Source organism: Phyllopteryx taeniolatus, chromosome 4 (assembly GCF_024500385.1).
Source record: "Phyllopteryx taeniolatus isolate TA_2022b chromosome 4, UOR_Ptae_1.2, whole genome shotgun sequence".
NCBI classification, from domain to species: Eukaryota; Metazoa; Chordata; class Actinopteri; order Syngnathiformes; family Syngnathidae; genus Phyllopteryx; species Phyllopteryx taeniolatus.
In genome coordinates this window covers 12,470,672-12,486,305 of record NC_084505.1, presented here as the reverse complement: position 1 = coordinate 12,486,305, position 15,634 = coordinate 12,470,672, and the positions used below count along the sequence as shown (strand labels likewise).

Below are 15,634 nucleotides of genomic sequence, written 5' to 3'. Positions count from 1 at the left end.
CAGAAATCATATGTATAGTAGTTCTGATAATATGTTCAACTGTTGTTTACTTGACTGTAAAAACGGGGTTTGGTAACAAAAAAATGCTTGCAAAATAGAATGTAAATATTCATTCCAAGACAATTTTACACGATATGCTTTCGCAGGCCACATAAAATAATGCAGCAAGCCGGACCTGTTCCCCGGGGCCTTGAGTTGCGCTGTATTTGAATAATAGGCAAAGTTGGAAATTATTCAGCTTAAAACAGTTGCAGTTCGTCACCACTGCAGCAAACACGGACGGTGGCATAACAGATATGAATCTCACTGGTAGTGTCAACTAAAACAGCATTAACTTATTATCTCTGGAAAGGCAGAATGGTTGATACTTTCCTGTATAGAATTTCAGATGTACTTAATGTCAATTTTTTAATGATTTTTTAAATGTCTTAGTAAATTGTGCAAATAATACGTACAACATTTTGCTATTTCAATGCATATTTGACACTTCGCTAGTCAATGAACATGCAATTGGGATGAATCCCTGTCATGAATCCCAGGGAAATGAGACTCAAGCGCTCCCTCTAGTGTAGTAAATAAGCCCCACTATAAATCAGCCTCAAAACTGCTTTCATTCGATGGCAAATTGGCTTTATTTTGTTAAAGGCTGCTCCATTTAACCACCGCAAAAAAAAAGACAAGACTTGATTATGTGGTAATTATTGAAAGAATTCAAATGACATTAATATCAACCAGAAAACAAAACAAAAAAACAACACTAGCAGAGAAAAAACACACAGATAAGCACTACTCTTGTTTCGCCTACAGGACTTAATTGTTTTTGATAACACATAATTCACATTTCATGGAAAGCTCTGACTCTTACCCACTTAGTTCTTCCTGCACATGATAATCGAAAAGATTGATATTTATGAAGACCAAAATACTGCTGTAGCGTATTGTAAAAATATATGACATCTTCATCTATAAAAAACAGGTTGCTGCTTATTGTCCACAGGGTACCATTTGAGTAACAAATAATCCTTTGTAACAGATTACTAAAACCGATACAGATAACACAAATTTATGCAATAACTGCACTCATCCTTCTCATTCCTTAAGAGACATGGCATAACTTCACAAGTGTCCAATTAAAAGCCTGCAACAATAAACACTACTAATATTGTTATAGTACCTCACAAAACTGAGTGCACCCCTCATATTTTTGTAAATATGTTATGATAGCTTTTGACTGGACAACACTGGAGTAATTGATCCTTTGCTATGATGAAGTCAGGATACAACTTGTATGTCAGTGAAAATGTACTTTGCCCTCAAAATAAGTCATACAGCCATTCTCTAAACCGCTGGCAAAAAAATAAAAATAAAATAAAGTTACACCCCCAAAGTGAAAACATCAAAATCAGGCCCAATTTTCCATTTTTCCTCCCTGATATCATGTGGTTCGATAGTGTTGCAAGTTCTCAGTTGTGAATGAGGAGCAAGTGTATTAAACTCTCACACTCTTACACTCGTCACTGGTATTTTAATATGGTGCCTCATGGCAAAAAACTGTCAAAGGACCTTAAAAAAGATTATATATTATTACAAATTATAGCTCTTCAAAAGGGTGGCCTAGGCTATAAGACTCTGGTGTAGCACAGTGGTCAACAACATACAGAGGTTTGACAGGACAGGTTTTACTCAGAACAAGCCTCGCCATGGTCGACCAGGGAAGGTCCGAGCCAAAGGTTGTCTTTGGGTTGTCCTTTTCAAAAGATGAAGCACAGGAAGGTCTGCAAACAGTTTGCTGAAAACAAGCAGACTATGGGATGAAGATCACTGGTACCTTGTCCTGGGGTTTGATAAATTCATTTGGTTGAGATGTGTCAAGCGTGTGTGGCAGCAACCAGGGGCCTTTTGTCATGCATGTTGTTTGAAGCGTAATGGTGTGGGGCTGCACAAATACTGCCAGCAGCTACAGTTAATTGAGCGAGCAATGAATGTGGACTGGCTATGTCTAGAGCATCTGTGGGGCATATTTAAATATATATATAGTCACTGATGGTGTAGGGTGTAGTGTAGGGCTTGCTATTGGGGTTTAACAATGATGAAAACTGAACTCTTTCTTTCCTGACCCCAGAGACATATTCATACTCAAAGAGTGAAGAGGGGTTCCGGGTTCAGAGAGTGGGAGCATGAAACATACTTTCATTTCGAAACACATGAGTGACCACCCAGAGTTCACACCTTAAGCCCTATGTGCTGAAATGTAGTTCTGTTTGGAAATAAAAGTTCGGACCTTCATATGCTTGTTGAAATGATCTCAGGATTAATGAATTCTATCATTAGGCTTAAGGCGGTCCAACAAATAAATATTAGTGACTTTTTAAAGGCAGTGCAGTGTACATCGGCCCATCTTCGGTAATGAGTATGTGGTTGCGGTTCCTAACACTGCAAATGGAAAATAAACCCACTACATACAATCCACGACTCTTTTAAAAGAGCCACATCAAAGCAAACATGATTTGTTCAGTACCCAGAGAGTGTAGAGATTGTTGGATACAATTTGCGTTGATTCATGCATTTCTCTCTTTCGATGAATAGTGAGTGGGATTTACACATAATGTCCTTCTCGAGCGCCATGCGGGTCTCCTCCAGGTGGGACAGTGAGCTGCGGGCATCGCTCAGTTGTTGCTGCAGAGATGCCAGGGTGGCATCAATCTCCCTCACCTCCCCTTCCAAGCTGTACTCAGGCAGGAAACCGGATATGTGGGACAGCATATAAAGGTTGTGTGTGTTTGTGTAAATTTGTGTATGTGCGAGTACCTCATCTGGGGTTCATCCCTGCAGAGCTCCATGTTGGGTCTCAGATAGTGGCGGTATAGCCTGGACTCAGCCACTCTCTGCGGGGCATCTTTATCGTCGATGGCCTTCTGCAGAGCCACAATGTTTCTCTCCTGAGCTCCAATCTGCGCCAAGGTCTGCACACGGACGCAACACACACAATAAAAATCCGAAACGCAGTGTTGAGCCGTGCATTTAGTAGCTGGGCCTTCAGTAGGGTAGGGACTTAAATCCACCCCTTAATATCACCACATCATGTCGCAATTATAGAAACCATCAATACTACGGAAAAACAAAATACAACAGCATGAACTGTACCCCCCTACGTGGTATCACAATTCGTTTTAGCAACAATTCGATTCGTATCACGATTCGTGGTTGCCAATTTGACTCAAGGACAGTATTGGTTCATTTAAGCTCAAGTAATCAGTCAAGTAACAAAGTTACTTTTTCAAGGTAACTGTGGCAACACTGCTCACCAAAGATGTTGATTATTAAATGTATGAAAGTGTACAGACTGCCACAGATGTGTTTTGCTAGTCGAAGCTGGCTGTAACAGGTTTTGCTCTGACCGACCAATTAGAGGGGAAATGCTGACGTCATCGACAGCCAGCCAGCTGACACTTCTGAAGCGAGTTGGAAATCTGATTGGTTAAAGAAACAGTCCCATTGCTAATTTAAATTATATCAACCCGCACTAAAACAATACCAAAACAAAACAATTTAATGAAACAAATATTGGAATTTAAATGTAAATCAGTCCTGACAAGTGTTTAAGCTGGCAGAGAAGTCCATGCTGGCCCAGACTGCCCATATACTGCCAAAACGTCTCTGTGGGCTCTTCTCTGTCAGTGTGTGTGTGTGTGTGTGCACGTTGACCTGCTTGAACTGCATCTCTAGCTGGATCTTGGCATCCATCTGTTCTGCACAGCGTTGTAGGAAGGCTTGGTCCACATTGGAGCATTGGACTCTCAGGTCCTTAGTGGTGTCCAGTAGCACCTGCTGCCCCAACTCACTGACGCACAAACACACACACACACACACACACAACAGTTAGTAACCCCGGGATGCTGTTTGTTGTGGCCCCAAATAGTCTGATCCAAACAATGCTCTAGCCTGAGATCCTTAGTGGCCTGTTCCTCCCGGAAGGCCCTGTAGAGGTTGTCTTGTGTGAACTTTATCCATGAAGGGACATTCGACATCCTATAAGGCCAAAGGAACATTAATGGCGATGGTCAATTCTGGTTAATTCTATGTGCTGCATTACTCACTGCTCCACCATGGCGGCTGAAATGGCGTGGTGCTGTGTATCTGTACTCTTGTTAGTGAATCTACCACATTGGAGGTCCAAGGCATAGGCCTCGTACTTATCTGACCAGTCAAACTCCAACGACTGCTTGGCATCGCTGTTCAACCTGACACACAAAACCCAAAGGATGAAAGTCACTTCAGATTTTTTGTGGTCATCATTCTCCTCTATTAAATGTTGCTTTTTCAAGTTATCAAACAGCAAAATAATGATTTAAACAGACTACAACAATTTGTTTTTTTAGAGAAAACAACCAGCACTAATATTTTTTAATACCATAACCTTAAGTGATACTTTTCAGGTACATCTGCTTTCTCATTTTTCCAACCTCCTGTCCAAATTCCCATCACACACCCACACAGTTTTACGCTATTGCTGCTAAAAATTTTGCAAGTTAGTGCTATTACTCACTTGATCTGAGTAGCAACCTGGGCAATGGTTCTCTTCAGAAGGCCCTGTACACTCCTGATCAAGTCCACTTCCTATTTGAACACACAACTGTGAATGACACATAAACCTTGTGCGGCCATGTCATTCTAATCTGACCGGGGCAATCGGAATCAGTAGTATCGGCCGATGTTAAGGAAACTATATGAGCAATGGGACTGTTTCTTAAGAGGTATTACTTCTCATGCATGCAAAAGGTACGTAGTCGTTGGGTGTCTGCGTCACTGTAACCTGCCCGACAAGCAAACTTTTCAGCTGACGCGGCAGTCGGCCACGTTGGCTTAGTTTGTTCGCATCTTTGAGGTGGTAAAAACGGGGACAGCAGCGACATGGAGGAACATGAACCATTAACGATAACATACTTCCTGTGTTTGTGTACTGTATTAAAACCAGACTGAAATAACACTATAAAAGTAAATTTTTACACAGTATTGTATCTTTGTTAAATCTGAAAAAAAAACACGTTGTTTCTCAGTCTATTATTTAGCTTTTTTTTTTTTTTAAACTGTGGTCACGTTCTATGTTCCCTCGATCACATCCTGTGCATTTGGTGGTGGCTGAGCCCCCCTTCCCCGTTCATAAACCCTAGTGACGCCCCTGCATCGTTTGGTGGGGCTGTCATTTATTTATTTTATTTTTTGATGTGTTATTTATGTGCCCTGCGATTGGCCGGCGACCAGTTCAGGTTGTACCCCGCCTCTCGCCGCGACCCTATTGAGGATAAGCTGTATGAAAAACGGATGGACGAATGGATTGTTGTAGCTAAGCGCATCGCGATGACCTTGAGCAGCTCCTCCTCCACACAGTCCCGGACCAGGTCTGGCCCCAGTCGTCGGCTCCTGCAGGTCAGGTTATCGACGGCGATGGCGAAGGGAGTCTCCGTGGCGTCCAGCGCCCTCTCCAGCCTCATCTTGAGCGCCTGCAGGGCTGTCGTGTCGGACAGCAGCCGGCCGATGTGCTCCTGCAGCTCCGACTTCCAGCGGTGGATGTCCTGCAGCCTCTCTCCCAGCAGGCGGGTCCCGTCGGTCTGGGTTTGCTCAGCGGTGGCCTCGGTGTCCTTGCGCAGGAGCCTGGACTCTTCCTGGACGGTGTGGGCCGCGAGCTGGTCGGCGCCGGCCTGCTGGAGGAGGCTGCCGTAGCCGGAGAACCACTCGGCCGGGGTGTATTTAGCGGAGCGGAAGCCCGCGGTAGCTAAGCCCGCGGACGGCTCGAAAGGGGCCCCTTGCTCCTGCTGGAGCCCCCGAGCCACCGCTCCGCCATCATAGTGCGGCTTCGACACTAACACCTCCGATCTCATTTTCTTACATCGACTAAAACAATTCAAATACAGTAAGAGCAGAAGTGAGCAGCGAGATAATGTGGTGACATTCGCACAGAATATGGAGTGTTTGTTGACGGGTTGCCCGGATACAACAAGCAACCCCGGTAACTTGAGTAGTTCATGAAACCAATTCACAGTATGCGTGTAGCTTTCTAAACTCTTCACGTGTTTTTAAGATGTCCCTTATATCGCAAAAAGACGCCATTTTCTGACCTGCACATGATTTCGTTTGGTGTGGAGGAAGCCATAGCGAGTGGTTCAGTCATGAAGTCGGCTCACTTGCACTTGACACAATGTAGGCTAGAAATATGGTCAAAACGTGTGGCGCAAAAAAAACCCTCAACAAAACAAACAAATAAACCCCGTCAGTTCTCTCAGTGGTATTCACTATCTGACGACCGTTTCCACCTCCTCGCGGGCTACGACGCTTTGTAACAGAGCCCTTATGGAAAGTCGTTTATTTAGGCGTGGGCCACCATCTTAGCTCATCCCGTCATCCAGGCAGACTTCCTCGAAGCACATCGCGCCACCATTTTGACTCGTCACCGAGGAAACGTTCAATGTGCAGTACTGTTTCCACATTTTGTGGTAAATGATAGTGTGTTGCCGCTAGAGGGCGCCGTTGAGCTACATACACGCACAGTACACTGTGCTGGACATGTTGGTCATTTTAACAGGAATTTGGGGGCCTTGGGCGTTTATTTCTGCCAGTAATATGATTCATAAATCGTCAACCTACTACAAGATTATATGCAGCGGTGTTACACTACAAGAGAGGATTTAGCCTCAATGTTGAAAAAGTGGACCTCAATCACTGGAATTCACTCACTCGACATTCCTAGTAATAAAGCTTAGGATGATCATGTCAACCTACTAAAAGTAACAAAAATAAACAAGTAGCTATGCATTTACTGGTAAGCTATCTCGTTTATTAATTTTGGTTTCAAAAACAGAAAAAAAGCAAGAACAACAATAAAGTGCAATAACAAATACAATCACTTAGAGATATAAAAATAACTCAAAATGTACCTAACGGTACTAAAGAAAATGTCATGCTAATATTCACTGATGTAACAGAAAAGAGGTGTTTGAAACAGTCACACAAATGGTTTAAAAAAAAAAAGTTGAAAAATTAGTCCTTAATTAAAAATGTGCAAAAGCGTTAAAAAGAAAATAATAATAATAAAAAAACTACATTAATCCAAATGTAACTTTTTTATGTTACTCTGTTCTTCCTCAACACTCGGCCTACGACTACTACTCGCCAAGTCAAGTTTATTTGTATAGACCTTAATCACAAAGAGTCTTCACAGGCCCACAGTTGACAATGATTGACGACATCCCCAAATCTAACACTGTTCTTTGCACAATGCATAATACAGTACAGGGGGTCCTTCATTTACGACGAGTTCCGTTCCTACGACGGGGACGTAAACAAATGCCTACATAGGTGCCAAAGTCTATCATTAACCTAGTTGTGAAGTCACAATTACTTTAAATAGTTGTATGAAAATGACCTTTATGCCATAAATCTAAAACAATCAAATGTAGAGCAGTACAGTGGTAAGTGTGCATGACTTCTTGTGCCGATGAATTCATTCATTGCCCACCATTCGTAACTTCGAACTATCGTATGTTGGTATACTGTATTTGCGACTGTTCATAATTCTCTTAAGGCCCAAGTTGAAGCAGAAGAAAAACAGCCCCAACGCATGATGCTGCCACCACCATGCGTCACCGTAGGTGTGGCGTTCTTTTGGTGATGAGCAGTAAGTGGCCAAAAAGTTCAACTTTGGTTTCATTGGACCGTAACGCATTTTCCAACATGTGTGTGGGGGATTTTGTTATGCGCATTTGAACAAGGGTGTGTAGACTTAAAAGAAAAAAAAATCCACTTTATAAAGTCTTTTATCGTAAGTGATCTGACCTCTAGCAAAAATGATTACACTGGCCCATCCCACCTTCGACACACTTGCAATAGCCTTTAACAATATAATGGGCTGTCTACATGAACTAACTTGGTGGCGATACACTGAGCGTGCCCTGATATTTTACCTAAGCTCAACCATTCCCTGGACTCCAGCTAACCACACAGCTGTGCCTCTTGCATACTGCAAGTCAAACTGTTTCCATACCTCACACATGCAATGGTTAGCCGTAGGAACCCTGAGCAGAGACGTGTGTGTCCCGAATTAGTGAGGATGCCAAGGGGAATTGGGCTTGTTGCCAGAGGGGAAGTTTCCAAGGGTGGGTGCAGGCCAGGTGGTGCTTGGCTTTCTGCTGCTGACATGTGAGCAACAAACAAGACACGTGTGCCCCAAAGTCTTCTTAAAGAACAAGCCAACACTAACATACACCCACACCCAAACATGAAGCTGAACGAGTAGTGCGTGGAAGGAGGAGTGATATTTATAATGATATATGACCCTCAAGTCTTCAGGGCCTTCCTGCAACCTTCAGACTTGTGTTGCGTCTATTCTTGGTCGCTTCCTTTCACTTGTCTCCACATCTTGTTACATTTACTTGATGACTGGAAAAACATACTACCTTAGAATGTTTACCAACCGTCTAAGAAGTATTGGTAATTGGAATAATTTCACTGTAACAAATTCAATATTAAATGTGTTTATACGCATGCATCTACTGTATGTTGAGACCAGTCAACTATTGCGCATACTGTTCTATTTTGCTGTACAGTTGACCAACACAATTTTTTTTAAATAGTTTTGATCCTCTTCAGTGTCACATGCTGTCCATTTTTTTTAGCAGCCTGTGGCATATGTACTAAACATTAGATTTGACACATCCCTCAACGCTATTTTAAAAAATGGCAGTGGAGGGGAGCTGTGAAAAGTGTGGGTGTCGAATTTTGGGGTCAGGGTGCCTAACCCACATCCCCCATTGGTGAGACATCTCTGACTTGGTTTTATCAAGAACTTTTCTAGATATGTAGACACAAAGAGTCAATTCACAACTAAAATGCTAACTTCATAAAACCCCAGTGAATCAAGATTAGTTTCAGAAGCAAAAATGGTTTGCTCCACTTTCTGCTGCATGTCAAGAACTGATTTGTGAACATATCACATTCAAGATCCTTAAGGAACTGCTTTAAAGATTGTCAGTTGCCTACAGATGACTCTTGTTTTAGCTCTGAATGTGGAGGCGTGATTTGTCCACTGTGCAGGGGTGGCTCTATTCAAATGATACATGGGGGCCATGAGCCACCTCAAATTCCTGAATAATAATCCTTTACTTCATTTTACTTTACTTAAGGCTTAATTTTTTCATTTTTGGGAAACTGAAATTTATTTCAGGGGGGCTGAACAAGGGCTAAGGGGGCTAAGACGATATAACTTTGGCATATACCCATCCTACCAAATAATTGCTTGCTTCAGCCCCCCTAAAATGTATTTTTGTGCATTGTAGTACTTTGACAAATGATATCCCTTTGTTTGCAAATATCACATTTTGCACATTTATAAGAGGCGTATAAATTCATTTTAAAATGGTCCAAAAAATCAACAGATCAATTAAGAAACTTTATTTTCTGTAAATATAGACACTTTGCGAAACACAATTGCAAATTAGCACAACACATACGCTATATAGAGACTCACAGAGCTGCATTTTGTACACTTCTGAAAGAAGATACTTTTTTTTTTTTTTTTTTTTTTTTTAACAGAGCTTTTTACAAAGCAAACATTCATTTCAAGAATGATCAAAAACAATGTATCACCTTGAGGAAAATCCATAAAAGGTTTGTAGGTGTTCCAAACAAGTTAGTTCTTCATATCTCACGTTCTGACATTTTAAGATTTACCAACACTCATCTTGGTACAATCACTGGATGACAGACAGCACTATATTACACAGAGTGCATATAAATCTATTAGATTGGTAGCGGTGATAACAGCAGGCGTCTCTTCAATGCTTCAGTAAATCAAGGAGCAGTCAGCATAGATCAGCCAACGAGGAGGACCTTACTGTGAGCTGTAGCCTGCCGTTACTATTTGAAGGGCAAAATGAGTCCTCACACTATAACTCAATTTACTGCACGTACCAAGGGACAGTTCGTGACAAGACACACCAATGCTATCTTGTTAGCAATCTTGCCAAATTGGGCATCATTTAAGATCGAAACTTCACTTTGCCACCTTGTCACTCATTTTGCAGGTGACAAAGCATTGGCAGAGGTCCATTGTTTACAGTTTTGCTGCACAGCAACAATACAAAGTTGAAGATCCCGCACTGGTGCTCTTTGGCTCATCTCTGTCATAAACTGAAAATGACCTCCATTCTCTTTCAGGCTGTTACACTTTCCATTCCCTCAGTTAGTGTCAATGTGACAAGGGTTGGTTCCTGCTCTGTGTGCTGTGCCGTAAAGCCTCAGGAAGTCCTTGTAACGAGGTGCGCATCCAAGCCACGCCTCTCCAAAATGGACCGAGCCGGTCAAAAGGTACTCATCTCCTCCGTGGGGAACGTCACACTTTGTAGGAACGTTGACACGCCCCGTCCAGCGGCGCACTCTGGCCCCGCCACCAGCAAACAGCCCGTTCTTCTGGTGGAAGAGCCGACTCAGAGTCAGCGCAGCCTGGGAGTGCTCGTCAGTGATCGACAGCACGCCTTGAAAGATGCCGCCGCCCGCTACAGAGGCAACACACACAGATTTGAATGTTGACTGGTGTGTGCGGTGTCTTTCATATACAGTGGTACTTTGGCTTATGAGTTTAATTCATTCTGTGACCAAGCTCACAACACAAGAAATGGCAATAATTCTTTCCTGCTCCGCAAATCCACCAACATTATGTTTTTGACAAACAAATAGCACTGTATTGGTTAAAAACAAAACAAAAAATAAAGGAGAATATCAAGAACTAAACCCTGTTCATAGTGTTATTACTATATGTACTGTTGTATTTGTGTGTTAGATGTATGCTTTCAAGGGGCGTGGCCGAGTGAGTGATGTCGGGAGCTGGAGTCAATTGGGTTGGCCCATTAATTTGGTGTGAGCGTCTGCTCCTTACGATTGTTCTCATTTTGTAATTTTTTGTTTGACTGTTTGTCCCTTCAAAGTGCTTCAGCGAATGTGGCCCTCCTTGTCCACATGCGGGAGCATTATATTCCTTAATTGCGCCAATTTGTTTTAGAGGGGCACTCGTAAGTCAATGTACCACCGTATACAAACAGTCCATGTGCACACAAACCCACATGCAGTGTATGTTGGAAACACCTTTCTTTTTTTTTTTTAAACGCCGGACAAAATTAGGACTGTGTGTATGGATTGGGAAAACTGTGCCTTTTTCATTGTATCATTTCAGACCCCACCCCCAGCCCCAAACGTGTAATATTAAAAATACCCTTGGACATGTCCACAGCCTTATGGTTTGTGTGCATTTGGTGTTTCTATTTACCAAAGTCACTGGTGCAGACAGCCATGAGGACTTCTTCATCTGAACATGGTTCACATTTGACTGTAGTAGAAAATGGAAAAAAAACAAAAAAAGAAACTTATATTAGCATCACAGTATGTCCAACGTCAACATAAGTTCTTTGAACTGATGCTAAATGGATGGATATATGGAAGACCAACAGCACACTTGCTGCTTCACTCATATGGGTGGCCTACTTAGAATGCCTCCACCTGAGGGGCATCTGTTCTTGATTGACAGCTGAGGGACGATTGGCTGACTCTTGTTTCACCCCGACGTGACCTTTTGATTGGCCTGTTTGTTTTCATAAGTCTGGCTGAGACAAGACGGCAGGGGGAGGGGAGTCATTGATGCTTAGTGAGATGGCTGCAACGGGCAATGTGGCCTTTTGCACACAAACCCGTACAATTTGATCCTGTCACCTTCACTCACATCACTGACTAGACAGGCCTGTGCTGAGCAGATTAACATCACATTAGCAACCGTCACCTACAAATTGAGGACAATTAAAGAATAAGGTATTATGTGAAAACTAACATGATTTGACTTGTGACAGCTGCTTTTTAGTGTTTACAATGCATTTTCAGTATTTTTTTTTTTATTTAACAGTGAAAACTGGGATTGGGTCCAGCAGTCCTCTAGTGAGGATAAACGGTTAAGAAAATGGATGGATGGATGCAACTAAAGAAAAGTGGAACATGCCGGGAAGCACTGAGGTGAAACTGAGTACAAAGTATTTTAGTTTTTATATTTATATATCTGTTTCAGTATCATTTTTTTTTTTTTTAAATCATACTCTTATTTAACTCAGACATGTACTGGTTTTGAAATTTAGTGCAACCTTCAAAGTCAACCACAATTTTGTGGAAAATCTTTTTTGTATTTTTTATTCGTCCCACCACAAAACCGTATCAGTGACGGCAAAGAGGAAAAGTGTAATGATAATAACAGAACCAGAACTTAGAAAGGGTCTGGCTATTCTAAATACACACACATTTCCAAAACATGCATATTAGGTTCATTGAAGACTCTAAATTATACATAGGTGTGAATGGATGCTTGTTTATGAGTGTACACCGCCTCTTGCCCGAGGTCAGCTGGGAGAGCCTCCAGCTCACCTCATGACCAACATGAGGACTATATCGCTAAAGAAAATAAATGGACGGATGGAAAATGCAGGAAAAAGTCACCGCAACACTTCAAATCTGTTGCATCATCACTATGATCATAATCGTCTTAGTTATTTTAAAGGCAGTATTAAATATATGCATTTTCCTCACAATTTAAAACAGCTCCTTAAGCTTGAAGCAAGCTCGTTTTTTTTTCATGTGGAGAACTGTGTGCGCAACAAAGTGACAACTTTCTTAGCTTCAGTTTAGGATGATTTAAAAAAATGCATTTCAATCAGTCGAAGAGTGGTTTCATAAGTTTAAATGTGTTTAAAGCATGTAGGAGGTTTTTGTTTTTTAAAAAGTCCTTTATATGGTCTCTTTATATTGCAGATTTTCACCTATTGTGTGTGGGTGGGTCTTGAACGTATCGCCTGTGATAAACTGTACACAACAAGGTGGAATTCTCTTACCCAAACCAGGGTGAAGGTGCGGGTACAAGTGCGCTCCGGGACCTCGGCTGGACACCAGCTCGTACTGGAAAGCGGTTATCCTCCGGCTGATGTCTGCCTGGGGGACGGCCTCGACAAACAGAGCTCCATCGGTGAGGCTGAAACAACGTATTTTTCCCTGATGATGTTCGCTCTCGGGCATCAGCAGCCTCAGATCACCAGTATGCTCCAAATACAAGTGCGAACCCTTTAGGACGACACGCCAACGTTAGTAGTGCACCTGCACCCAAATGGACACGCTTTGCACACTGGTGCCTTGACTCACGACTGCCCCAACTTACGAGCCGTCACTTGGTCGCTTTTTTGCACTACGTTTTGAGGGGGGGGGGAAAAAAAAGGTGACTGATGAGTGAGCGTCACACACTATGCCACTAGATGGCGGCAGACACATCACAACATTCGGCCACCACCACCATACCACTGAACGGTATCAGTTGTGTTTTGTGCTTGCAATTTGCTTGCAAGTATTCTGCAAAATGTCTTTTTTTTTTTTTTTTAACCAAGAGTCATTTGAAAATAAATGATGAGAAGAAGCGGATGTTTGTTGAATTAATGCTTCCAATCACAGAAAAGCATACGCAAGGTGTGCGTGTAGTTGACTTGGCAAAGCAAGACGAGCTCTTGATCGAGAATATGTACTATACTAAAGGGGAAAGTGCTTTGAGTTCCACGCATGGTCTTTGCACGAATTAAACTCGCAGGTCAAGGCACCACTGTCTTCTAAAACGAAGACAGTACCTGCGAGTGGAGCCGCGGTTTGATGCACACGTGGAGGTCTGCCAAGTTTGCCGATGTGGGCTCCGTGTTTGGGCGCAGGTTGACGATGATGGCGCCGGTCGGGTAGAGCCACTCCAGCGAGCCCTGGGAGCAGCGTAAGTAGACCTGCTCCACATCTCTGCGATGCCACTCGTGGCTCAGACCACTAAGAGGAAAAACAAACAAACAAAAAAAAAACGATTCACCGGTAAGTTCATGGGGCATGAAGATAACGATGCAATTTGTCTCTTCTACTGATGCGGCCAGTGTGCACGAGCATCCTCAACACCCCCAAATGACAGCGGGTCGCTTCAATCGCAAGAAGTCAGGTAAAGTTTACTGCGCCACATGTGAAGTCATGCCTCTCATTCTTGAAAACTTTAGGAAGTGCATGATCAAAGGCTCCATGTGGTTGTATTTACTTCAGATAGGAACTGGAGGTTCGACATTCCTATGCTGGGCACTGCGGATTACATTTCCACATTTTAAATTGACATGTTAGGTAAACACACACACAAAAAAAACCCCAACAACAAACAGTTAGGAGAAGATAAGGCAGGGTTTATTAAGATGCAGGTCCTCCAAAATGATTTATGTGATCTATTAGTCAGATCTAAACAAGCATGATATGCAAAGTCATAACTCTGAGGTACATAATGCCTATAAGGACATTTTGTTGTAAACAATATACAAACACAGAGTGGAAGAAAAAAAACAAACCCAAAACTAATTTGAGCCACGTTATATCTACACATATATATATATATATATATATATATATATATTCCACAATGTTGCTCCAGCCCAGGGATTCACAATCAGTGTGCCATGGAAACAAATATGAGCAGAACAATTCAATCTTTCACTTGACTGATGCTACATAATAACCAAGTGGTTTGACTTTTTTTTCTTCTTCCCATATAAAACGTGGCTCGACTCAATAATAGTCGTGAACCACTCCCCGCCAAGAACGATTCAAAGTAGCCTACGCGTTTAAATGAAAAGCCCAGCCGAACAAAACCATGCGATACCCTTAGCCCGCCTCCCAAAAAAGAAAACACATTTTTTTAAAAAGACATAAATAAATAATGCTGTGAGAAGGCAAAAGTAGAATTTGCGCTCTTATCTACTGTTCGGTGTGTTTGCTCGGCTCCATCCTAACCTTCCTCGCCAGCTACACTGGTCGCTGGAGTACTGCGCCACGGCCCGGTATCCAAGCACCACCGTGACCCAGTGCAGTACAGCCCACAGCCGGGTCATCCTGCTGGCCTCTCCGCCCCGAAGCGCAAGAACCGGACTGTCCACGGACGCTGTAACGACCCGCGTCAACTACATACCGGTTTATAGGTTCCAAACGTTTGCGGGGTGATGCAGAAATCTGTGGACAACTGTTGTCTACCGTGCAGAGTGTGCCTGCATGTGTTTAAATAAGTTTTCCTGCACGTGCACGGCGGGCGCGTGCCAGAAGTTGGCTGGACACGCGAGCACTCGCTCCGAGCCACGCCCCGCAGCCGCCCGTGACAGCGGTGCGCGTGCACCGCGCCAACGTGTGCGTGCGTGCAGTTTGAAAGTGAGCAAAGTCTAAACCAGTGATTTCCAGCCTTTATGGAGCCAAGGCACATATTTTACAAGTGAAACATCTCAAGGCACACCAACAAACAAAAATGTCACATAAAGTGGATACATTCATTACTTTATGTACTTCCTGCCATCTAATAGAAGAGCACTTATTTGTTCTGTCTCTAACTATGCCTCACTGGCATAAACAGATGAATAAAGATACATTATTTCTTGGATGTAAAACAATTTCTGAGCAATTAAGTAACATTTGATCATTTCCCACGGCACACCTGAAGAACGCTCACGGCACACTAATGTGCCCCGGCCCACTGGTTGGAAATCACTGGTCTAAACGACTCAGCACC

At 42.8% G+C, this 15,634-nt stretch overlaps 2 protein-coding genes and 1 long non-coding RNA gene across 4 annotated transcripts; 1 reads left to right on the top strand and 2 right to left on the bottom strand.

Annotated features, from left to right (window-relative positions):
• Positions 1-683: 683 nt before the first annotated feature.
• On the bottom strand, positions 684-6,475 carry tekt4 (tektin 4). The gene is made up of 8 exons (XM_061769557.1): positions 6,117-6,475; positions 5,364-5,892; positions 4,547-4,617; positions 4,098-4,241; positions 3,943-4,029; positions 3,706-3,841; positions 2,809-2,963; positions 684-2,725 (listed from the first exon to the last, which is right to left on the bottom strand). The coding sequence occupies exons 1-8, from the start codon at positions 6,167-6,169 to the stop codon at positions 2,512-2,514; spliced, it is 1,389 nt and encodes a 462-aa protein (XP_061625541.1). The 5' UTR covers positions 6,170-6,475; the 3' UTR covers positions 684-2,511.
• A 2,954-nt stretch (positions 6,476-9,429) lies between these two features.
• Positions 9,430-15,137, bottom strand: metrnlb (meteorin like, glial cell differentiation regulator b). Of its 2 annotated transcripts, XM_061769569.1 has the most exons (5): positions 14,872-15,132; positions 13,692-13,875; positions 12,915-13,140; positions 11,315-11,374; positions 9,430-10,547 (listed from the first exon to the last, which is right to left on the bottom strand). In XM_061769569.1, the coding sequence occupies exons 1-5, from the start codon at positions 14,967-14,969 to the stop codon at positions 10,231-10,233; spliced, it is 885 nt and encodes a 294-aa protein (XP_061625553.1). In that variant the 5' UTR covers positions 14,970-15,132; the 3' UTR covers positions 9,430-10,230. The 2 variants fall into 2 exon arrangements, with proteins under 2 accessions (XP_061625553.1, XP_061625554.1); XM_061769570.1 differs by lacking the exon at positions 11,315-11,374 and having other exon boundaries at positions 14,872-15,137.
• On the top strand, positions 10,412-12,973 carry LOC133476338 (uncharacterized). Its single transcript, XR_009788030.1, has 3 exons — positions 10,412-10,584; positions 11,942-12,048; positions 12,835-12,973. It is a non-coding gene; the product is annotated as an uncharacterized LOC133476338 (long non-coding RNA).
• Positions 15,138-15,634: the final 497 nt, after the last annotated feature.

Coding starts and splice junctions, on each gene's coding strand:
- metrnlb (XM_061769569.1), bottom strand. CDS start 14,969: ATGACCCGGCTGTGGGCTGTACTGCACTGGGTCACGGTGGTGCTTGGA. Junction 13,876..14,871: donor CAGTGTAGCTGGCGAGGAAG/GTTAGGATGGAG, acceptor TTTTCCTCTTAG/TGGTCTGAGCCACGAGTGGC. Junction 13,141..13,691: donor AACCGCGGCTCCACTCGCAG/GTACTGTCTTCG, acceptor GTCGTCCTAAAG/GGTTCGCACTTGTATTTGGA.
- tekt4 (XM_061769557.1), bottom strand. CDS start 6,169: ATGACTGAACCACTCGCTATGGCTTCCTCCACACCAAACGAAATCATG. Junction 4,618..5,363: donor TGGAGGAGGAGCTGCTCAAG/GTCATCGCGATG, acceptor GTGTTCAAATAG/GAAGTGGACTTGATCAGGAG. Junction 3,842..3,942: donor CAGGCCACTAAGGATCTCAG/GCTAGAGCATTG, acceptor TTTGTGCGTCAG/TGAGTTGGGGCAGCAGGTGC.